This window comes from Eretmochelys imbricata, chromosome 19, assembly GCF_965152235.1.
Source record: "Eretmochelys imbricata isolate rEreImb1 chromosome 19, rEreImb1.hap1, whole genome shotgun sequence".
Classification (NCBI taxonomy): Eukaryota; Metazoa; Chordata; order Testudines; family Cheloniidae; genus Eretmochelys; species Eretmochelys imbricata.
Genome location: NC_135590.1, coordinates 5,508,876 through 5,532,151, shown reverse-complemented (window position 1 = coordinate 5,532,151; position 23,276 = coordinate 5,508,876). Strand labels below are relative to the sequence as shown.

Sequence of the window (23,276 nt, the reverse complement as noted above, 5' to 3'; positions counted from 1 at the left end):
TAACGCTTCCCTTTCCACGCTACCCACAGGACTCTTGCCGCCCCTGCATGGCTGCTCTGGAGGCCTTGACATGGGCTACTCTGACCTAGACCCAGCGTCACAAGATAATTGGCCTGGGACACTTGGCGTTTGGGAGCCTGACTTTCCCAGAGAGGAAGGCTGGTCATGTGGTGAAGGCTCAGGGCTGGGGCTCAGACCTGGGTTCAATTCCCTGCTCTGCCACAGACACCCTGTGTGGCCACGGGCCAGTCACTTCATCTCTGTGCCTCAGCTCTGCAGCTGTGGGCCAGGGAAAGCCATCCCCGTTACTTGTCTGTTCAGACCGAGCTCTCTGGGGCAGGGACCCCAGAGGCACTACGGTGGGGCCTAGTCTTGGCTGGAACCCTAAAATAGCACCGCGGCGATGCCTGTTGCAAGTTCTGTGCCACAAGGCCCCGGAAGAGTTTCCTGTGAAATGGGGCTGCACCAGGTAGATTTTTTGCACATCCCGCTCCCTTCCGAGCTGTGTCATGCTGATGTCACTCTCTGGATCGGAGCGGACGCCCCTGGTTTTCCTTTGCACAGTCAGGTGTCTTTCCGCCAAACAGATCGGGGGCAGGGGGATGCCCCCGGGCTGCAGCCTCCCCTCCCCAGTACTCGGAAGGACCAGGCTGCTGCGTGAGTGGAGAGCGCATAACAGACTTTCCCCTTTGTCTCCTTTTCCTCTCCCTGCAGCTGACCCCGCCCAGGAGCCCCCCCAAGACAGAGAGCGACTAGCTGACCATGTTTAACGGGGAGACTAGTTCCTCCTCGGCTAAAAATGTGGTCCGCAGCTCCAGCATCAGCGGCGAGATGTACAACGTCGAGAAGAGCAACAGGGGCAACCCGGACTCGGCCAGCATCACTTCCAACAAGAAGAGGCGCTCTAGCCTCGGGGCCAAGATGGTGGCTATCGTGGGGCTGTCTCAGTGGAGCAAGAGCACCCTGCAACTCAACCAGCCTGGTAAGAGCGGGATATTTGTGCTCGCTGGAGGGGATGCGTCGGGAGATCCCTCGCTTCCTGCCCAGCGCCCTGTGTATCCTTGGCTGCAACGCTGCACTGGGCATAGTCCCGTCGCTCACACCCAGCTCGGGATCAGCTGCTGGCACAGGGCATGCAAACTAAGCTGTCATTATGGCTAGCACATGCCCAAGCCACCTGCCCTTCCCTCCCTCTGCCAGAATAGTGCTCAACTGCAGAACCTGCTCGGTTCTGTCCCCTCTGACCTCGATCACTGTATCCATGGGGGTGATGCAGGAGGGATGCTGGAGAACGGACCCAACTCACCATTTCCTCTTGGTTACCACTGGCCCAAACAGCTGTGGCTTTCACACCTGTCCTTGCAAAGGGCTGAGAGACGCATGATGGGAACTGAGGGTTCGGGGACATTCTAGGTCCAGCACCTTAGAGCGTGATCTAAACCCCATTGAAAAAATGGAAATCTTTCCGTGTACTTCAGTGTATTTTGGATCAGGCCCCTCGTCCCTTCTGCTCTAATCCCATTGCATGAGACTGTGGGTAAAATTTTCAAAGAGCGTGTCTAAGGGGAAGATGTCCCTGGTCACAGAAGGAGGTGGGGCACCAAACTCCCATTGATTTTCGGTAGCATGAGGTGTCTAACTGCCCTTTGTGTCATTGAAAAGCCTTCCCCAAAGTGATTTAGGAGCCTACGTTACATTGACTTTCACAGAAATTTAAGTTCCTGAATGCCAAAGTCACTTTTGAAAATGGGACCTATGGTCCCAATCCTCCAAGGTATTTAGGCACCCAACTCCTATGGAGAACAATTTAGGTGCCTAAACACCTTTGAGAAATCAGACCGTTAGGCTCTTTTGAAAGTTTGACACCCCCCTCAGCACCATCATTAGTAGCTCCGTCTCCTTGGTCTTTTGCAAGTGAGCTTGAAATGAAAGGGAAGAAGAATGGATTGGATGGAAGAAGCTAGGGGCATTTCCCTCAAACCCTTCCAGAACCTACACTGGGAAAGAAATGAAACTTCCCACTTGCATAAAAGATCATGATAAATCTGCCCAAACCGCCTCTCCTTCCAGCTGTGGGATGCTGGATGGAGACTACATGCAGGTCACTGGTTTTTAAAACCACATGGTAATGTAGACAGATCCAGTGTCGGGAAAGTCTGGAACTCTGACCTTTCTTGGTATTAAAACCAAGCTGGGGATTGTTGGAGGCTTAGGGTTATGGTTACACACAAAAGTTGTACCACTTTAACTATCTCCGCATAGCTAAAGCAGTAGCTCCCTGCAGTATGAACATAGCTGTGTGGGCATAGAGGCTCCTTCTACTGGTATAGGCTATTCCCCTAAACGTACCAGTATAAGGCATCTTTATAACAGCACATTGTATCCACACTAGTCGTGGCATTGATCTAGCTATTTTGGTAAAGGGCCAGGGAAGGTGCAGACCAGGTTATGTCATCTAAATGGGATCAGGGCTCCAGTGCTCTTGGCCAATGGCTCTCAACCGTTCCAGACGACTGTACCCCTTTCGGGAGTCTGATTTGTCTTGTGTACCCTCAAGTTTCACCTCACTTAAAAACTACTTGCTTACAAAAGAGAAGAATGAGGGGAGATTTGATAGCTGCTTTCAACTACCTGAAAGGTTGTTTCAAAGAGGATGGATCTAGACTATTCTCAGTGGTAGCGGATGACAGGACAAGGACTAATGGTCACAAGTTGCAGTGGGGGAGATTTAGGTTGGATATTAGGAAAAACTTTTTCCCTAGGAGGGTGGTGAAGCTCTGGAATGCATTACCTAGGGAGGTGGTGGAATCTCCTTCCTTAGAAGTTTAAGGTCAGGCTTGACCAAGCCCTGGCTGGGATGATTTAATTGGGGATCGGTCCTGCTTTGAGCAGGGGGTTGGACTAGATGACCTCCTGAGGTCCCTTCCAACCCGGGTATTCTATGAAAATCAGACATAAAAATACAAAAGAGTCACAGCTGCACTATTACTGAAACAGGTCTCATTTTTACGGTATAATTATAAAATATATCAATTGGAATGTAAATATTGTACTTGCATGTCAGTGTATCGTGTGTAGAGCAGTATAAACAAGTCATGGTCTGTATGAAATTCTAGTTTGTGGTGACTTCACTAGTGCCTTTTAATGTAACCTGTTGTAAAACTTGGCAAATATCTAGAGGAGTCGACGTAGCCCATGGAAGACCTCTGTGTAACCCCAGGGGTACGTGTACCCCTGCTTGAGAACTACTGGTCTAGGCACTGTACAGACAGAGTAAAAGACAACTCCTAGTCCAAAGAGCTCTACTCACGTTAGCTCTGAAGAGTTTTGTGCCCCATAATTAAAACTGCATTTCTGTTGAAAGGTGACTTTTCTGCAAAGGGCTCTAAAATTCCCGTGCAGAAGCAAATTGCCTATGAAATTGCTATGGAGCATTAGGAGCTGGGGTAGAGTTTATGCTGCAGATTGGAACCCCTTGACTAAACGACTCAGATAAATTTTGGGCCAAATCCTGAGATTTTTGCCCTCTGAGGGTGGGACAACTCTGTAGAAGTCAGTGGGAGCATTGCCAGCATAAGCAGTAAATTGCTCGGGATCTGGCTCTCTGCATCTAGTTGTAGTTGTTTCTCCATGAAACCTTCATATAAAAGGTGCTAGTGGGAGGAAGATGCTAATTCAGAGAAAGAACTAGTCAAATATTGTGGCTGCGGGAATTTTTAAGTGCTTGAAATAGATCTTTAAAAGAAGCTGGTGAGCCCATCTTAGCCCCGGCATTTTCTCTGAGTTATTGCTTTTTAATTTTGGTTCTTGTTGGCATTTCATGGTTCAGTAAAGTGTGTTATATAGGGAGAAGGAGTTAATTTTGAACCGACAAGACTTGCACTTCTGAGATGTTTCTGAAGGGTTATCATTACCCTAGAAAGCTAAGCAAAGAGCATCCAAAAAACAAAGCTGGGCAAAACTCCACCCAGAGACAACAGACTCCATACCTTCACAGGTCCCCTAGGACTGAGTGAGAGACAGTCTAATCCATGCAACAAAACAAATGGTCTGGAAGCAACTGACTCTAAAGGCAGCCCCCATTCCCAAAACAAATAGGAGCTCAATTTTTCACCAATGTTCTAAACTGAAAAATTTGTCAGTGCATCTGTGCTCCACCCACAGAGCAAAGAGCCAACAAGCAGCATCAGCACCACTTAAACTCCTGCCCCCCCCCACAAGCCCTATTTTGAGGGGGGACTGAAATGGTGCAGAGACCTTGTGCGGGCCCCTCATTCGGGGGTGAATTCCATCCACAGTCACTGGCTTTGTGTGCCTAAATATGGGTCTCTTGAATGCAGAATGGATGCGCTGGCAACTTTGGCAGACAATTCTCAAGGCCCGCTGAACCACGGAGCCTTCCAAATGGGTAGATCTGAACTGGTGATATGCACACACCCCACCCTTCCTGAATAGCAGCTGCCATTTCACAGATGGACTCTGCAAGGTGGGAAAAAAGCCACAATTGACTGTGAAAGTCAGGAAACAGGCTGGGGCATGGGTGTGCGCTGAGAGAGCCAGCCCTTTTCCAATAGGCCTGCTCCTTCAAAAGGACCGGTTTCTACTGGTCCAGAATAGGCCTGCCCGCTGCAGGAGCGGGGTGTGAGAGTTCAGAGGGGCCTGCGAGTTGTCCATGAGCACACTGTCGCTTTCAGGACCATGGACAAGACTCAGTGACACAGGGCTCAGCAAGTTCGGCAGGCGGAGGTATTTGCAGGCTCTACCGTAGAGAGAGCTTCCGGGAGGGCTGCTGGAGACCTAGGTCCAGGTCCGTACAGGTATTTAGGCTGATGGAGCCAGGCCCTGCTCCCTAGGAAAGTGTCTGTAGGGTTGGGTTGGTGGGGCCCACGTGCTGAAGAGGTCACCAGTGGGAGGCTCACAACCAACCTAGGCAGCAGGATCATACTGTGGAGGTGATTTGGGTTGGCACCTGGCCTGTCTTTCCCATGCATGCACACAATCTCTATGGGGCAATAGATCTCTCTGCCTGCCTGGCAGACCCCACTCCCTTCCTCACCCCTACAATCTCTTGCTTCTAGTCCTTCCAGCAGGGAAATCTCTTTGCGGAGAACCTGGCCTGAAATTCCTTTACAAGAAAACCTAAAAGTCACAGGACTGAGTGTGATTAAGAGGAGCTCAGTTGTCATGGTTTTCTCCCCTAACATCCAGGGAGCTGTCTATTAGAAACTACCACTGTTTGGGCTTAGTCCAGCACCCACATCAGAAAGCCACGCCACACCTGGCTCTATCCTGAGCCCCCTGATTGGCAGCTTCAGAGGAGCTAAGGGCCATGGAGAATGGCCTGACCTCCTGGGCAGGGGAGGGCTGTGGAGCAGTTTCACTCCAGCTGCCTGGGCTTTACCTGCTCTGGGCTGGAGAGAAGACGTCGCTATCCAGGGGTGTTGATTCAGCACCTTTCACAGCACTACGAGTTCTCTACACCACACCCTGCTGCTGGGGTTGTTCCTTTAAACCCCGAGGGTGCAAGAAATTGGGGGTGGGGGGAGGGCTGTGGATGCCTTTACTGGCATCCTGAGAGTATAACTGGCTCTGTTGATAATAAAAAACTTTAATCTTTCTGAGCATGTCACAAATCTTAATGCAGATATCCCCACAGCACCTCTGTGCAATAGAGAAAGGCTATTGTCTGAGAGACTTGGCCAAGATTACGTAGAGGGAGTCTGTTGTCAGAGGATGACCTTAAACCCAGGTCTCCCAACTCCTAGGCTAGTTCTCTAACCATTGGGCCATCCTCCTTCTGCTTGTTTGACAGGGCAAATCTCAAATCTAGTAATGGGGCTAGGGGAAAACAGGCTTGGCAGGATGCACACAGCTGGAGAACCTGTGTTCTGCACCGATCGCTCTCTCAGAAATGCTATGGCAGAAACAGAGGACGATTCCGGTTGGGCATCATGAATGGGCAAGACTTGCCTAGGAGGAGGCTGAAAAAAAAATTGGGGCTGTTTACGGCTGAGAGAGGAAACAAAGCTCTTGAATCCTTTCCTCCTCTGCTGAGATTGCCATGAAAGGGACCCACCGGAGTTTTGCAACAGGAATACTTGGAGCTAGACTGAGATCCTAGCAACTCATTTCAGATGAGAGGGAGGGTCTGACAGCCACAACTTTTACTCTCCCAGCGTGGGCTGGGTTTGATCTTGCAACCTGAGTGAGAAAGAGTTCTCTCTTATTCGTAATCCCCCAGCTCAGCCAGGCTCCTAAACTAGCCCCCTGACCACAGGGGTTTGAGAGTCCAAATCTCAAGTCCAGTTTTGAATATGGGCAGTATGGGTAGCTCAAGTCCCTCCTGATGAACCGCTGAGCTGAAATTGAGGGATTTCCTCTTCCCCTATTTACTGGGGGGAAATTCTCTGAGCTGGGTGGTGCAGAAGGGCCGACTAGATGATCATAAATGATCCCTGAGAGCTGTACAAATCTATGAAACTTCAACACAACTCAGGCCGAAGCCTTTTAGTCTGTTTTATCCATTTCTTAGCCCAATTCTGCTTAAAAACTGCTTAGATTAAAACAAAATGAAATAGGCCCTCAAAGAATATAGATGAGTTCCTGCATCCCATTGCTCATAGTGACTAGCACTCGCTCATGGGTGCATTCCCACAGGAATCAAGGGCGCCGTGTATAAGTACGAACCCATGGGAGTAAGGGTTGCAAAACCTGGCCCTAAGTTAGTAGGACAAATGTGATCCATTCCAGGCAGAAGCCATGGTGCATCTCCAAACACACACTAGACAGAAATCAAGTTGTCAGGAATGGCAGTTCCTGGCTGCCTTTCTCATCCATTCTATTCCCTGCCATCCATCCCACTGCCTGCATCCTCCTGCCAATGCGTTCTGACCCTTTTGACACTAGGCTCTAGCCAGGATGTAATTGGGTGGAGAAAGGGAGATTTAGCCAATCAATAAGTGTCACATCCCTGAGTATATATGGTATCCCTGAGTATGTATATATATATATATATATCTATATCTATATCTATCTTTGCATCACAGGCACCAACCCTCCACTATACTTCAAGGGAGATAATTATGGGTAATGAAATTTACCAGTCCGGGCTGGAAATGTTTCAAATGCCAGAATAGCAACAGGTGGCCTGGGAAAGAGATTGTCCTCCTGCGTTTGTTTGCTCATAGAAACTCTAATTCAACTAAACGAAACCCCCATAATCTCCAAGTCCCCTTCCACAGCTTTACCTGTCCCACTGCCTCCTCCCCAACTAATTTCAGGGGTGTCAGGGGGCAGGGGGTTCAGACCACAACAATAAAACCAAGGCCAACGATTGTGAACCTGCCTGCTTGCAGCAAGGACTAGCAGGCTGCAACTCAGCTGGCTCATTAGGTTACTTCTGCCCAGTTCTTCCTGATCTGGGAGCAAAGTCTTTCAAATAAAGAAAACTTGAAACAAAAACCTTCATAACAAAGGGTTCTTTTCTTCCCCGGGTACCTCAGCAGGGCTGCAGCTTTCCAGGGTTCCTCCATGGCTGGAGCCCAAGTTGGTCTGGACTCTGTCTCCATTCTCCTGGCTTAGAAGGGACTAGCCAGCAATTCTCACCCCACCATAAGGAGGACAGGCAGATTATATACCGCTCTGCTTCCCAGAGTTTGCCCTGATTGACAGAGAGAGAGAGAGAGAAGCCTTGCCCCACTCCACACTAAAAGGCTCGTAGTCCTGGGCCCTAAAAGGAACAGTTGCCTCATTTTTCCCCCAGACGCCAACTGTTATCTCTGGATGATTTTCTCTCTCCCAGCATCTGCCTCTGTTGTTCCCTCGGCCTCTGCTTGCCCCAGAATGCCTGAAACATGGTAACCTGGCCCCGAGACGTCCCCATTTTGCCTTAAAGGGCAAGCATACCCCATTTCTCAATGCCCTACTCATTTTAGGTAGGAACCTCTAGCTTCCTATTGATGTCCGTGGGATTTGTGGGTGATCGGCACCTCTGAAAGTCAGTTCACTTTTATTTAGGTGCCTACATTTGGAGTTAGGAGCCTAACATTGGGTAACCAAGTTAAAACAGAAAGTTGGCCTCACTTCATATTAGAGCCAGTCCATAGAGAGTGAGTATTTCCAGAGACAACTTTTTAAATGAAAGATTTTCCCTGTTTTTCCAGGGGTTTTTTTTTATAAAAATTTTTCCATCTTTTTAATGGAAAAACTGAATTTTGGGGTAAAAAATCAGAATATTTCAAAGGAAAATATTTTTTTCACAAAGATTTCATCCCATCCCTCTTATACGTATATATATATATATATATATATATATATATATATATATATATATATAAAACCCTTTTTAAAATGATCAGAAAAATGTGTGAGTTGAAAAATGTCACCAAGCTGTACTTCTAAGAAAGACCAGACACATGGGGCCTGGTTCCTAACAAAGGCCCTGGCTTGGGGGCCATTTATTTAGAAAGGAAGGATGGGCTAGTGGTTCAAGTGTTGGACTGGGACTAGCGTCAGTTGCTTATTCTGCCAGACTTCCTGCGGGACCCTAGACTCCGTTCCCGATCAGTGACTGGAGAGAATATCATTGTCGTACCTCACAGGAGTGTGGTGAGCCTCAATCTATTAGAGAGAGTGAGGTGCTCATACACTATAATAAGGGGGCTGGAGAAAGTGTAGAAAGTGATTTATCAAGGTGCCCGTCTCACTCCAGACAAAGAAAATGAACCAAAAGCCCCAGGTACAGGCTGAGTTCATCCCCACCAAATGGACTTGTCAAATCCAGGTCCGCCTCAGCTTGCAGGAGAGAGATGGCCAGGGAACCCCATCTGTCTTTGTCCAGCTGAGGGGAGGCCCCCTCTGTTAGGATAACAGGACCCAGCTGCTCTTCCAGGCTTCCTGCTGGGTATTATTTGTATTTCAGTCATGCCTAGAAGCCTCCCTCAAGATCAGGGCCCCATTGTGCTGCTGGGGGGGAGGTGGAGAACTCGGGTCTCCTGACATCCATGCTAGTGCCCAATCCACTAGGGCAAGTCAAGAGAAGCTGCTATGTTTTTTAAATCCCAGCCAGAGGCCTCTCCTTTCATACCCTGCAGGGTTTGAGGTGGGCAGTTGGGCCCGGTGTGGGGCTGGCCCCCTGTGAGCCTGTGCTCCCCCCAGGACAGTGGCTGGCACTTTCCCAGTGAGTGGGTGATGCAGATTGTTTGTGGGCAGGTGGTATGTGGACACAGGCCCAGGTTTATTGTCTAGTCAAGGGAGCTGAATCATGAATTATCGGCATACAGGTACTGTCATATCAGATCAGCCCAGTGTCTCGTCTAGTTTCCTGCCTCTGACATCGGCCAATGTCTTGCGCTTTAGAGGAAAACAAAAAAGGGAAACAATCTCTTTCCACTCCTAGTCCCATAATGCATCTGGCTAGTGGTGCAATGCAGTATATGGGAGGGGGAGGGCAGGTTCCTTCCTGACCCTGGCAGCAATCATTATAGGCCCTGAAGCATGAAACTGGTTTGGCCCGATCGTTATCTTTACTTGTGTCGATACAAATAGTAATGGTTCAAAATATGGAAGGGTGCATGGTCTAAAGAGCAGAGCAGGAGCCAGGGTTCTGTTGTGACCAGGTGTAGGAGACCCTGAGTGGTGGTTCCAGTCAGCTCAGGCTGAGCATGTCAGTCTGCGAAGTAGAAGACCAGAAAACACCACTGGTCTGTCTGTGTCCAGCAGCCTCTGCTGAGAGGCCCCTATAATCATTACAACCACAGCCTGTCTCCTCTCTGCTACGAAGGATGCTACAGGTTCTCTTCCAGGCTCTGCTACTGACCCACAGGGTGACCTTGGGCAAAGCACATCCCATTCAGTGCCTCAGTTTCCCCATCTGTAAAAGGGGGATGGTGGTACCAATCTATTTCTCAGAGAGATTGTGAGGCTCAGTTTGCACCTGTTTATGAAGAGCTTTGAGACTCGGCTGAAAGGTGCATCGAATTAATGGGGTGGGGAGTGGGGCTGTGTGTCTTGTGGGGACAGACAGACAGACCGATGGCGGGTGGGGGGGCTCAGCCGTTGGGCAGGGAGCTGGAGGAGGGCAGGTTGGTTTTCATTTGCTCAGTACATGGAACTGTCCACGTGTCCTTGGGCCTGGGTCTCTCCCACTGGTTCTGAGTAACTGGAGCCCAGCGCAGAACTGGCTAAGGGTCACGCCCTGCCCCCCCCCATGCACCCATTGGTTTCACTGAGGTCAGGGGCAAATTCAGCCCCACTGAGGCTGCAGTACGGCTGGCCACCTTGCACCCCTTGGGTGGCCACATAGCCATGGCCTCGTGCCCCCGGGAAGGGGGCCTCCTTTCCTTGCCGAAGAGGAGGCTTCGCAGACCCCCCTAAACCCCCCAGGTGCCTGATGAATCACTGTCCCACCCTGCGGGTGGCTGAGAGACGCCAAAGCGAATTAGCATCAACACGGGGAAGGCAGGGCATGAACCAGCTCGCGGTGGGGGGGGAGGCGAAGGGGGGGGTTGGGGGGAGAGGGGAAGGGTTGCCATGGTAACCTGTGACTGGACCATGAAAGTGGTGGGGGGGAAGCTCATGTAAAATGCTGGTCAGAAATAATCTGGGAGCATGAGGGGCCGCGGGAGTGCCCGTGGGGAACGGCGCACCGGCCGCCTGGCCTGGCTTTCTGCCACCGCAGCTTCACCTGGCTTGCCTGATTAGCCCCACCTGGCCACCTTTTGCGGGGGGCTCGCTCTCTCTCTCTTCCCCTCCCCTCTGCCTCAGGCTGCAGTGGCTAAGGGAAAACTGAGCCCCAACCCCTCCACCCCTTTCCTTCCCCTTCTGCTGAGGCTTGGGCAGTGGGGAGTCCCCGCAGCTGGAGAGGCCGGAGGTCAAATCCCCTGCCAATGTAACCCCATTTGCACCCACAGAATATGGGGCCTGGGAGTCTGAGGCTTTGCCCGCAGCTGGCAGCGAGCCTCCCGGCATGGGCAGCCAGACTCGCGCTAACTCGGCGCAGGCTAGCGAGCCGAAAAACGGCAGCGTGGAGGTCGCGGCTTGGGTGCAGCTCAGGAGCTCAAGCCCCCCGCCCCGCCCTGCCCCGCCCCACCCTCTGGGTCTGAGCTCAGGTGGCTCCCGCAGGGGCAAACCCTGGCGTTCCTCTCTCTAGCTTACAATTCTGCAGCCTTATGACACCTTCCGGCCACGGATCCTCCCGCTCACCGTCGCGTTCCCCTACTCCTCGCCGCGAAGGCCTCGTAACCCCACTGCAGTAAAACCAGAGTCTTCCCGGACCTTCAGCCAGCTCGCTACGCTTCCCGTTAACAAAGCCCTGACTCTCCTCCGTCGCCCAGTAGGGGCATCCCACCCCAACCAGCTCGGCTGTCCCGGTGCAGGGCTGCCCGATAGGTCACGGGACGTGGCAGAAGAGCCGCGGATGTACACATCACGATGAGACGAAGCGTCGTTTTCTCCCTGAGGTTCCAACCGTTCCTCGGAGGTTGTTTTGCTTTGTGTTGTTCCTGCCCTGCCTCTCAAATGCCCTGAAGCATGTGAATAATCCATTGGTCGGAACGGGGCTGTTCCCTGCGAGTAACGGAGGGTGAATCAGACTCTTCGCTCCCCTCTAGCCTTTTCCACCCAAGGAGTTCAGCACTCTTTCGAGACCCGGATTGACTTCAGCTCTCACTAGCTCCCGGTGTGGTAGGAAAAGACAACCACCCCTATGAGATAGATGGGGAAACTGAGTCACGGGGTGGTGCAGTGACTTACCCCAGATCATGTGCCGAGTCAGTGGATGGACCCAGGATTCCCAGCTGCCTGCTTTGCTACACCCTGCTTCCTTCCATCTCGCATTCAGGGTATGTGGCCCCATCAGGCTGCTGATTGCTTATGGCTGTTGAGCTGCAGGAGGGCTACGCATGTGAGTTGGGCACAGGGAGGCGGCTTTCTAGGACTCCTTGAGTTCCCAAGGGCGTGGAGGAGTGCGAAGCCTTGCGACAGCGGCAGTGAACAGGACAGTATAACAGAGGGATCCCAGCATGCATAGGGCTATGCCAGCTATATGCCTAGCCCAGCCCAGCAGCTGCTACAACAGCAAAAGCCTCACCACCCCGGGACACCTCACTGGGTGTGTACGATGCCGCCTTGCCCATGCAGAGGGCAGGGGTGTGGGAGCCAGGAGGAATGACGCAGGCAATCGTCCTGTGTGCCTGCATGCGTGTTCTCCCCTGGCACCCTCTGGCTCTGGCAAACAGTACGAATCAAGAGCCTCAGCTGAGCTCGGCGGACCAAAGCAAGGATGCACTGGTTGTCTACGCCAGTGGTAAAGGCTTGGCACCCGCCCCCTGCGCTGGGGTGAATTTCACCCCCGATGAAAGGATAAGAGCACCCCCCTGCCCCCAGTCAAAGTCAAAAGAGCTGTGGCATAAATGCAGGGCCCAGCCTTTCCAGACCACGCCTCCCTGCCAGCACCTGTGACCCCCCCCCGAGCCATCCAGCCCGCAAGAGCAGAGCACAGCAAGCAGCCCCTGGGTGGCTGCTCCCACGTCGGCCTGACGGCCTCTCGGAGCTGGATAAGGATCCAGCCATATCCAAGTCCAAATGAGGGATGCCACCACTTGCAGAGCCAGCGCTCCCGGCCCTGCTGCATCAGTGAGTTTTCTCAGTTGCTCCTCCTCTCTCTTGCGTCTCCAATCGATCCGTGTTCCTGCCTCTCTTGAACCCGAGTCCATCCCAGCAGGGAGGAGACTCTGGGGCTGGCTGTAGGGGGTCCCACTGCATTGCAGACAAAATTACCATGGCAACACTCGCCAGGAAGATGCTGCACAGAGGCAGAGTCAAGCTGAAAGGGAAGGGGGTGGGGGGAGATGAAATCAACTCCAGGCTTGTTTGGGGTGTCCTCTCCCATCTCCCTCTCGGGCCCCGCTGCAGGCACTGGCTTGCACTCCCCTCCTCCTTTAAGAGTTTACCGGGGAGAACTGGCTCTACATTTGCTTCGTCTCAAAATAAAATAAAACTGTCATCCAGGGAACAAGATTCCCCCATATTCAGAGCTGGCAGGGGACCCAGGTTTGATAACAGTCCTCTTCTCCAGCCTTGCAAAATTGCTCTGACAGCTGGCCAGCCCAGGTATAAAAATCTCTTCACCTACCCTTTGCCTTGGTGACAGTGGAAAATTGAATGGTGTTTGACTTGCCCATCAAAAGGAGTTACTAGCCCCGGGCAAGTAGAATTTTGCAAGGTATCGGGCTCCGGAACCTATGTCTGTGTCTGTTTATTTACGAGCTGGATCTGAACCTTTGCTGAGACTGGGAAATGTTCCCCCGTGTTTTGGTGTCTTTGCTCTTCTGCATGCTTGAGGTTCAGGTGCTAGACTGGAGCAGTTTGGATCAGGGCTTTCAGTTCAGCCCTATATACTTACCATTTGCAAAGTTTAGACCTGGATTTTGGACAGGATTTCAGACACCCCTCCAGCTCCAGCAATTTGGTTTGGATCCAGCTCAGCTTTTGCCCAACGCCAAAGTTCCTGGGAGTTTAGTGCAGCATCTGAACCAAATTGGGGACTTTTAGAAGGTCCGCATAAAACTCCAGGTGGTTGGGAAAAGCCCTCGACTGTAAGTGGGTTCAACCCAGCAGCCATGGGGCCCTGGACAATTGCCCTGCTGGCTAACCCTGAATGCTGGCCCTGGCTTTTATATGCAGAAAACCAGGTGCTGGGCTCACGTTTGCTCACACAGCGACCCCTTTCTCAGTGAAGAGGCGAGTGAGCACATGAAAATCAGCCTGGATGGCTTTTGTTTTTGTTTTTTTTTTGGGCAAAGGTTGCATAAATCCCAGTGAATAATTTATCAAAGGCCCAAGAGCAGCGGGCTGGGAGATGGGCATCAGAATCTTGTGGTGGAGTTCTCGCCGTGTGGACTGCTTTGATTCTTTTATCTGCTATAAAGTGCCCCCCTCCCTTGGGGTCTGTAGGGCAGAGAGCATTTCCCATTGGACAGAGCAGCCACCCCCACTCCCTCTCCCCTCCAGAGAAGGAAAAGGTCAGTTGTAAAGGGCAGGTAAACAGCAGATCTGAAGCATCTCAGCTTGAGCGTGATATTTCAGGGGAGCATTATCCATCATGTAACTTTCAGAGATCTACAGCTCCCTTGCTGGGGAAGGGACAGGCAGGTGGGAGACAGCCTTTGCCCATCTCACTCCTTGGCAACATTACCTGCTGTGTTCCACCAGCCAGCCAAGTGACTGGGTGCTCCTGGGAGTGAATTCCATCTCCTGCTTGCTATTTAGGAACCTGGGCAGTGCCAGGCTGCATCAGACCTGGGCCCCATGGCTCTGATTGCCCAGTACCAGCTGCTTTAGAGGAATCAAAGAAACGTAGGTCTGGAACAGACCCTGAGAAGTCATCTAGTCAAGCCCCCTGCGCTGAGGCAGGACCGAGTATTATCTCGCCCACCTCTGACAGGTGCTTGTCTAACCTGTTCTTAAAAACCTCCAGAGAGGGAGATTCCACAACCTCCCTAGGGAATTTGTTCCAGCTCTTAACTACCGTGACAGTTGGGAAGTTTTTCCTAATGTCCAACTTAAACCACCCTGGCTGCAATTTAAACCTATTGCTTCTGGTCCTATCCTCAGAGGTTAAGGAGGACAATTTATCACCTTTCTCTTTAGAGCAACCTTTTCCCTACTTGAAGACTATTATCATGTGTGTCTCTTCCTCCCCACCCCGTCTTCTCTTCTCTGGACTAAAAGACCCAATCTTTCCTCACAGGTCATGTTTTCTAGACCTTTCATCATTTTTGTTGCTCTCCTCTGGACTTTCTCCAGTTTATCCCCATCGTTCCCAAAGTGTGGGGCCCAGTGCTGCTGGCCGAGGCCTTTGCAGTGCTGAGGAGAGTGGAAGAATTACTTCTCGCATCTTGCTTACCACACGACTCCTAATACAAGGCACAAGAAGCCTCGAGTGGATAATTCCGTGCTAATCTGCCCCGAGGAGAAGCTCCTTTCCAAGGCCCATCAGGCAGAGATTGGCCCATGTGCCCAAGCAGGATATTCACATCCCTTCCAAACAACTTGCTTTTACCCCTCAAATGTACCTGTGGATACTCTCGCTAGCCATGGAAACACCCGTCCTTTTGTTTAATCCTGCTGAGCCCCAGGTCCTCAGTTATTTGACTCTGTTTGAGTTTTTACACTGTGCTCATCTCCATGGCATCTGAGTGCCCTAGGCTCTGCAGTGCAGCGAGAAAGGGGACGAGCATCTGCTGTGTGTGGTTGATTTGTTTGTTGCTTCCTTCCTAGGGGGAAATTACATGTGGGTTTAGTTGGTTTTTTTTTAAAATGACAATTGTTATTTGTTTGCTGGGAGGAGCAAAGGCAGGTTGCACTAGGAGCAGAAGGTGGTGAGATCTGAGGTGGTTCCTGGTTGCTGGGGGAGTGCCTTCCAGTCCAGGAGGAGCCCCCGAGGAAGTTTGGTCTCCTGCAAAAATGAGTGTTACCATTTTGCCATGCAGTTCCCTTGGACCGGCAGAGCAGAGCTGCATCACAGTCGCACCTCCAGGCCCCAGCCAGGGACAGGGGCCTAGGCGCTGTACAAACGCCATCCCTGCTGCAAAGAGCCATCTGCCTCTTTTTGTATCAGAGCTCAAAGTACTTGGCAATCAGTTAACCCTAAACCTCACCTCAGAGGGGGCTATGGTCCTCCTCACTTTAGAGATGAGGAAACCGAGGGGGTAGTGACTTGCTCGAGGTCGATGAGAGAGCTGCAGCTAGAACCCAGGAATTCTGTCTTGCTGTGCTCCTGCTCTAACCACTAGACACAACATCCCTCAAGATGCCACCTGGGGTGCCTGTCCCAGTAGGGTGGTGTCATGTTGCATGCCCATGTACCATCAACCCCTGAAGGACGAGGATGGGGGTGCAGGGAGCATTGTGCTGATTGCTCTCTGACATCTTGCTGTCCGGGAGGGGGAGTTTCTTTAGTTCCCAGCCCACGATTCCCCAGCCCGGCTTATCTGCGTGTTTGCTTCCAGATGGCGGCCCAAAGAAACTGCGCAGTACCATCCGGCGGAGCACGGAAACCGGCATCGCGGTGGAGATGAGGAACAGGGTTACCCGGCAGGGCAGCCGGGAATCGACCGATGGCAGCACCAACAGTAACAGCTCCGACGGCACGTAAGGCCCAGGGCACGGGGTGACCGTCCCTGTACTGCATGGGACCAGAGGGGCGGGGAGCAGGGCGCCATCCGAGCACCCAGACTGATCCAGCGAGGCACAGAAGCCCTGCTCCAGTTCTCCTTTCGGAGGCAGCACTCAGGCTGTCCCAGTGGGTTGGAGGAAGCATGTACTGCCCCGAGGCCGCTCTCCTCACAGAGGGGGAGGATGCTGGCGGCTCTGCTGTTCTCCCACGGGGCACAGCTTCAGAGCAGGGCTAACGTCAGCTCTTCTGGTGCCCCAAATCAGACCGAGCCCCTGGGCCCCCAGGCGGTGTGCAGAGCCAGAGCTCTCGGTCCCGGCTGTCATCTGTGCCTATCAGCATCAAGCCAATGCTCTCCTACAGAGCCTCACGACCCCCTGGGGTGATGATTGCCCAGCTTTCAAGCACCCCAGATCCCTGGGCACAGAGTGTCAGATCAGTCTGGAGGTTCCTCGTGCTGAGTTCACAGGGTCCTGTAGAAATCGGAGGTAGTGATGGTCCATTGGGGGCTGTCTCCTCCAGGGCAGGGTTGTTCCCTGTAGAGTCTTCTGTGCTTTGTCCAGCCGCGTTTCTAATCCATACGCGGTGGGTATCCTACCAGTGCCCTGGGAGGGTCCGTTCCGTAGCTGATGCCACTGTCAGCAAATGGTAAGGGAGGTTTGGTTAATTCATGTTCGCTCCGTGCTTTGAGATCCTCATGCAAGGCACATTATCTCTGCGCAAAGAACTATCAGCTGGGAAATCCAGTGATACCTGGGGGCTTGTCTCACACATACTGTCCCATCCCCTCTCTCCCCCCACAACCTTTATCTCAGATTCATTTTCCCCATGACCCGGCTGGGAGCCGAGAGCCAGTTCAGTGACTTTTTAGACGGGCTCGGGCCGGCGCAGATAGTTGGCCGGCAGACACTGGCGACGCCTCCGATGGGTGAGTGCTCACAGCTGGAGCGGGTGGCCCAGCCCAAGGGAAGAGGGGAAGTTGTTACACTGGATTAGGCTCCAAGCCCTGTGCCTGGCCTGTGTCTCCTAGCGGATGGAGTTGAACAGCCAGATCTCACTGTAGGACTGCCGGTGACTGGCACCAAGGTCAGGATCAGGCCCTGACCCTGCCTCCCCCGGGGTTAAGGGAAGTGGGTGTCTGTGACCTGCCTGGTGGGAGTTGGGCTGGAGTCGGGGGGCTGATGCATGCTTTCTCAGTGAAGAGGCGAGTGAGCACATGAAAATAAGCGGGGATTGCTCTCCAGGGCCTGAAGCGAGACCATTTTAACGTCACAGCTGTGCCCCAGCCCGAAGGAGGGACTGAGCCCAAAACAACAGACGGGGAGGCCCGATGGGGTTCGTTTCTTTCCCTGGGTTAGGCTGGGATTTGAAAGGGACTGAAGGGGGCTAGGAACCAAAATCCCAGTTTTATAATCTGCCTCGAGATCAGCCATTGCCAGGGTCACTGACAAACCAGCAGCGGTGCAGGAAGGGCAGCGAGGTGTCTGGACTAGAACACAGGTGCCATAGGAGCAGACAGGTGGCCCCTTTGGAAGAGGGGAACAGAGTGCCGATTTCGGGTATACATGTGGCAATGCCCAGATACTGCAGAGGGACCCGTCTTACCCCAGTGAAGTGTTCCATAGCTGGGATTTCTCTTGAGATGTTAAGCTGGGAGGAGCACCGTGCTAGGACAATGATTGCAACTGCAAATGAGGTGAATACCGGCCTTATTCTGTATACAAGAAAATGATCCTTTCACCTTGAGTGAAGCAGGTCCTTTTTTCTGTAAGCCCCTGGCTTAAGTTCCATACTGCCTTTGAGTCCTAAGGATCCCACAGCCTATATGCAGCAGCCCCGCAATGCGGCCACCTCTGCGGGGGAGGGCAAAGAGGGCAGAAAACATTCTTCAGAACAGTGGTGGGGTGATTTTTGAGGAAGGGCAGTAGAACAAAACTCCTTCCCCAGGTTCAGCAGATCTTTTATGTACGAACAGAACAGACAGGCCTTTGATTTAATTGGAAAGAACAAGGGTAGGCGGGGTGTGTGTGTGTGGAATTTCACATTTTCACTCCCCCATACCCGTTTTCTTTTAAATCAAAATTCAAAATTTCCATTCAAGATTTTTGCCCCAGATTTCGCATGTTCAAAATGCAGCTGGTGGAAATGTTCTAAAGACCAGTAGTTGGCATGGTGCCTGTTTTCCACCTCAGCAGGATGAAGGGTCGAGCTGAGCCAGGGGGTGGGGGGGTGGAGTGGGGTGGGGAGGAAGAGGTGTTTCATGCCTAATGTTTGGAAGGTGAAACCCTCCTCTCCCTGGTAAAAAAAACACCATGAACAAATTGACCCTGACCCTGATTCTGCTTTCGCTGAGCCTGCTGTAAATCAGAAGTAACCCCTTTAAAGTCAATTGAGTGTCACTGGTGGGAGGGAGATCCGAATCAGACTGGCTGCGTTTAAAGTATTTTCCTGGCTTTTCTATAGCAAGTTTGGGGCCGGAGGGAGAAAGGAGGCATTTTTCTTTTCCTTAAGGCCATTCATGTGGGCTAGGTCAGTGTTTCTCAATGACCACTGTGTGGACCCGTGCAGGTCCCTAAGATCTCCCTGACACAGTTTAGGAAGGCAGCAAGCCGGACCCTGGTATCGAAGAGGTTGAGAAACACTGGGATAGGTGACACCCCCAAACCATAACTTCCTCTCCACCCTGGGATTTTTCAAGAGGTGAGACCCTGCCTGGCTCTCAGCTCATTCTCTGTCCTCATCATCCCATTCCTTATGGTGTCCCCTGCTCCGAGTCCGACGCTTTTCTGAAATGCAAAGCGTGTCTGAGAATTTCCAAGTTCATCTTGTTTTTCTTAAACTCCGGCATGACACCAACAGCCCCCCCTGTCCCCTTGCGCCGCCCCCCGCTCCCTCCCCTGTCCCACACCGGTGGAGCGATGGGGACCCTACCTCCGTGCACATCCCAAGGGCTGTACCTGCTGGGGCTGCTGCGGACGTCGTAAGTGGGAGACCGAATCCGTGTCATGAGCTTAAAACAACAAAAAAAGTTCATTTTCTTTTGTTTTCCTTCTGGTTTCTTTCTTTCTTTCTTTCTTTCTTTCTTCATGGTGGTTTCTGTTGTTCATGTCATTCTGGGCTTTGCCAACCGAGTTGCCACATCCTCACACCACCAAGCTGAGAAATCGCATTGTCTTTGCTTTCCCTTTTTCTTTAACAAACCCACCTGTTCCCCCCTGCAACCACTGTCATGGTATTTCGTTTTTCTCCTTTGGCGCCTAATGCTTGAGAACATGCTTTCCTCAGCTGCCCTCTGCTGGCCAGCATTTTAGAAGAGGGTGGGGGAGAGGTATCTGGGTGGAGAACTTACTAACTCACTTACTGACAGAGGGAAGATTCAGGGTTTGTAAACAGAGGGCTGGGGCTATCCCTGGAGATGCTACTGTAAAGTGTATGACATGGAATCGGGGGCATGCCAAGGGCCCGTCAGAAATACCTTTGAACCTGGCCCAAAAGGACATGGGCCATCTCTAGGGTTGCTTTCATGGGACTCAAAAAGGACTGGAGGAACTGCATTATAGGCAGGGAAATTGCCCACCCCACATCTGAAGGGAACTAGTTGCTGGGTACTCAGCCAGGCTTGGGCCCACAAGGACACGCAGTGTACTGAAGGTAGAATGGAGATGAGACCCATGCTCTCTCCACCTCCTCAACTTCTTGGGGCAGCCCCAGAACGTACATGCCATGCCGAGGAACTCCCCTTCCCAAGGCACGGCTCTGGTTAATCTTAGCATATTCACCCTCTGGCAAAGGGAAAGCTCCCAAAGGGCTGATTCTGGGTTCAGAGAGGGCGTATCTCAAAATGGCCTGACGGATACAAAAGTACATAGACAACTAATTGAGTTGTTGGAAAAGCAGGAGGAACAAGCTCTCTCTCAAACCAGGGGAGCCTCATTTTTAAAATGCTACAGCTGGATTTCCAGAGGGTACAACTCACCTGAAGTTGTGGACGCTTAGAAATTCCGCGGAGCCAGCCATTGATGTCTCACGAAGTTGTCCCAGTACCCTGACAGCATGCTCAGACTGGCACTCAGGTGCATGAAGCCCATTGCATGTCGCTCTTCTCTGAATTATCTCCCCTGTTTCTATGTTGTTCTGGTAACAAGATGCCCAGAATCGAGTTCCGGGTCCTAGACATGTTCCCATCAAAGCTCCCTTGAGGAAGGGATTAGATGGCTCTCCTGTGATGTCCTGCCGTCTCGTCAGCTCCACGTTCTTGTTGCTTTCATTTTGCTGTCCCCGCCACCCCCTGTTGCAGCTGTTTCAAGATACTGGGTGCTCTGGGACTTGCTCTGCAGTGCACCTGGTGCTTTAGAACAGGGTCCTCAGAGCAAGGGAGCAGAGGACAGTGGAAGCCCCAGGCCAGTACGCAGGCGAGTAAGGGAATGACATGGATGCTAACTGGGAGGGCGGCCATTTGTCCCTGACACAGGATGGGACCCCTGAGTCTCACTTCTCCCCTTCTGTCCTAGGTGATGTCCACATTGGGATGATCGATAGGAGTGGGCAGCTGGAGGTGGAGGTGATCCAGGCCAGGGGCCTCACCCCAAAGCTGGGTTCCAAGTCCATCCCTGGTAGGTATCTGTGCCAACAAGCCTTAAGGAAGAGCCAGTGGAATCCAGAAGCTTTGGGAAGGTGTGCGGTGAGGGTGGGGTGCTATGGGAAGGAGTTCATGCCTCTATTTTGCTCTTGATAGTGTTGCTTTATGATACACCCCAATAACAGGCAGATGCCCCCCCCCATCCCTTGGGGCTCCCCCTCCAGTCATGTTATGGTTAGTTCCTTGGGTCTGGCTCTGCCTGGAGTGGGCAGCAGCGGGTCTGGCTGGCTGAGTGCACTGGCGTTTCACCACTGCAGAGCCAGGCATTAACACAAATAACCCCCATGACCGGGGGCAGTTAAGGTTGTTTGACAACCCACACACCTAACACAAAACCTATCCAACAAGGAAGGAGTGAAAAATCAAAGCTACCAGCACAGCACAGCCCCTCTCCTCCATGAGAATGCATCACAATACAGCAGGATGTCAATAATTCAGCACCCCTTCCCGAAATTCCTGGTGCCCATTCCCCCCTGCCCTACCAAACAGACCAGACGTCCCTCACCCATCCCTTCTGCATAGCTCTGGGAAACTACAAAACACACACACAGGGCTTGGGGAGGGGGTCTCGGCAGGCCAGCATCCTTGCGGGAGGCAGAGCTCTGGTTGAGGTGTGTTCCTGGCAGTGCTTGCCTTGGTTTCTCCCGCTGCAGATGAGGCCCAGTGCCCAGGTGGTTCTGCTGAGGATCATCACAGCCGGTTTGCATCTGTGCTTCTCTCTCTTTTTCAATGCAGCGACTTATGTAAAAGTTTATCTGCTGGAGAATGGGACCTGCCTGGCCAAGAAGAAGACCAAGATGGCCAAGAAGACCTGGGACCCATTCTACCAGCAGGCGCTGCTCTTTGACGAGGGCCCACAGGGCAGAGTTTTGCAGGTGAAGTAATCCTTTTTCAAGGGGAGGTGGGCAAAGACCACTTCTTAAAGGGAAAGTTGGACATCTTTGAGGAAATGCCCCCAGCAGCAGGTGCCAGATCCCCTCTATTCATTGGCTGTAAAAAGACCCAGTCAAACATCTGGTCTTTGACTGGGGGAGCAGATCCATGAACGCGTCATTTGAGGGAAAGGGGAGGGAACTGGGAGTCTAGATTCCTGGGTTCCATCCCAACTCTGCCCCTCACTTCCTCCCTGACCATGGGAAGTCCCTTCCCCTTTCTGTGTCACTCCTTGGCACCAAGGGGCAATAGTTCCTGCCGTATCATGCAGGGGCATGGTCATCTCTCATATGCTCATTCATAGAGGTTTGTAAAGTGCTTTAAGATCCTGGGATGGAAGGGACTTTTGACCTTTCCCTCGATCAAGTTGCTCATGGGTACACACATGGCATCATTTACCTTAGTGCCCACACCTTATTGGTGGCCAGGATGGCTGTGCGCTGAGGTGCGACATCAGCATCCAACTGGGTGACCATTAGGCTGAGTGAGGGAGAGCTCAAATGTTGAAGATGCTGAGATCCTGTGGGTCCCATTGGAATTGCAGCTATCCAGCGCTTCAGAGAGGCAGGTCTTGAACTGTATATGTTCATATTATGGTAGTGCCTCATCCAAGGGCAGGACCTGTACAGACCGGGCGCCATACAGACACTAAGAGATGTTCCTCGCTCAGAAATGGCAGGCAGCACCTTGCAGCCAAGATCTCATATCATTTTACAATCATTTCTCAGTGGGGTAACATCTTCACAACATCCCTGTGACATTAAGGTTATAATGCCCCATTTTGCAGTTCGGTAACTTGAGGCAGAGAGAGGCTGAGAGACTTGGTCATGGCTGCACAATACAAGGAATCAGTGTCAGAGATGGGAATATAGCACCCCCATTGTCTAGATTTTGAAATTCATTGCTCATGCCCTAAGCTCAGATCCCCCCTCAGAATAAGACAAGATGCCTTATTTCTGGTGTGACACACCTGGCTTCCCCCAGGTAAGTGCTGGGGGACGGGAGAAGAGTCCCAAGGTTTATATGATGCACGGAGCCCCGTCTGGGACAGGTTCAGTTTAGCTATTGAGGGTTCTTCCCTGTAGGTGATCGTCTGGGGAGATTATGGCCGCATGGACCACAAGTGCTTCATGGGAATGGCACAGATTGTCCTGGAAGAACTGGATCTCTCCAACATGGTCACAGGCTGGTACAAACTCTTCCCCACTTCCTCGTTGGCGGACTCCACCATCGGCCCTCTGACGCGTCGCCTCTCCCAGTCCTCTCTAGAGAGCTCCACAAGTCCTTCTTGCCCCTAAGGGGCAGGGCTCAGGGCGGGGGTGGGAGGGAGGGAAGGAAACAAGCTGGCCTACCAAAACGTTTGGTGGTACGGCTGTAAATATTCTGTGTCTGGTTTTGTTTTGGTTTTTTCCCTCCCTGAAACAAGCTGCTCTCGACATGTTCCTCGCCAGCTGCAATGTTCCACCGCGCAGGCAGGGGACTTTAAACGAGAGGGGAAGGGGGCAGGAAGGAGAAACAAGAACAAACTTG

At 52.1% G+C, this 23,276-nt stretch overlaps 1 protein-coding gene across 1 annotated transcript; it reads left to right on the top strand.

Moving 5' to 3' along the window:
- Positions 1-762: 762 nt before the first annotated feature.
- RIMS3 (regulating synaptic membrane exocytosis 3) lies at positions 763-23,044 on the top strand. The gene is made up of 6 exons (XM_077838068.1): positions 763-982; positions 16,011-16,152; positions 16,990-17,102; positions 20,686-20,787; positions 21,549-21,688; positions 22,832-23,044. The coding sequence occupies exons 1-6, from the start codon at positions 763-765 to the stop codon at positions 23,042-23,044; spliced, it is 930 nt and encodes a 309-aa protein (XP_077694194.1).
- Positions 23,045-23,276: the final 232 nt, after the last annotated feature.

Excerpts from the sequence above, each read along its gene's own strand:
- RIMS3 (XM_077838068.1), top strand. The coding sequence starts at position 763 with ATGTTTAACGGGGAGACTAGTTCCTCCTCGGCTAAAAATGTGGTCCGC. Across the intron at positions 983-16,010 it reads CCTGCAACTCAACCAGCCTG|ATGGCGGCCCAAAGAAACTG; the intron begins GTAAGAGCGGGA and ends GTTTGCTTCCAG. Across the intron at positions 21,689-22,831 it reads CACAGGGCAGAGTTTTGCAG|GTGATCGTCTGGGGAGATTA; the intron begins GTGAAGTAATCC and ends TCTTCCCTGTAG.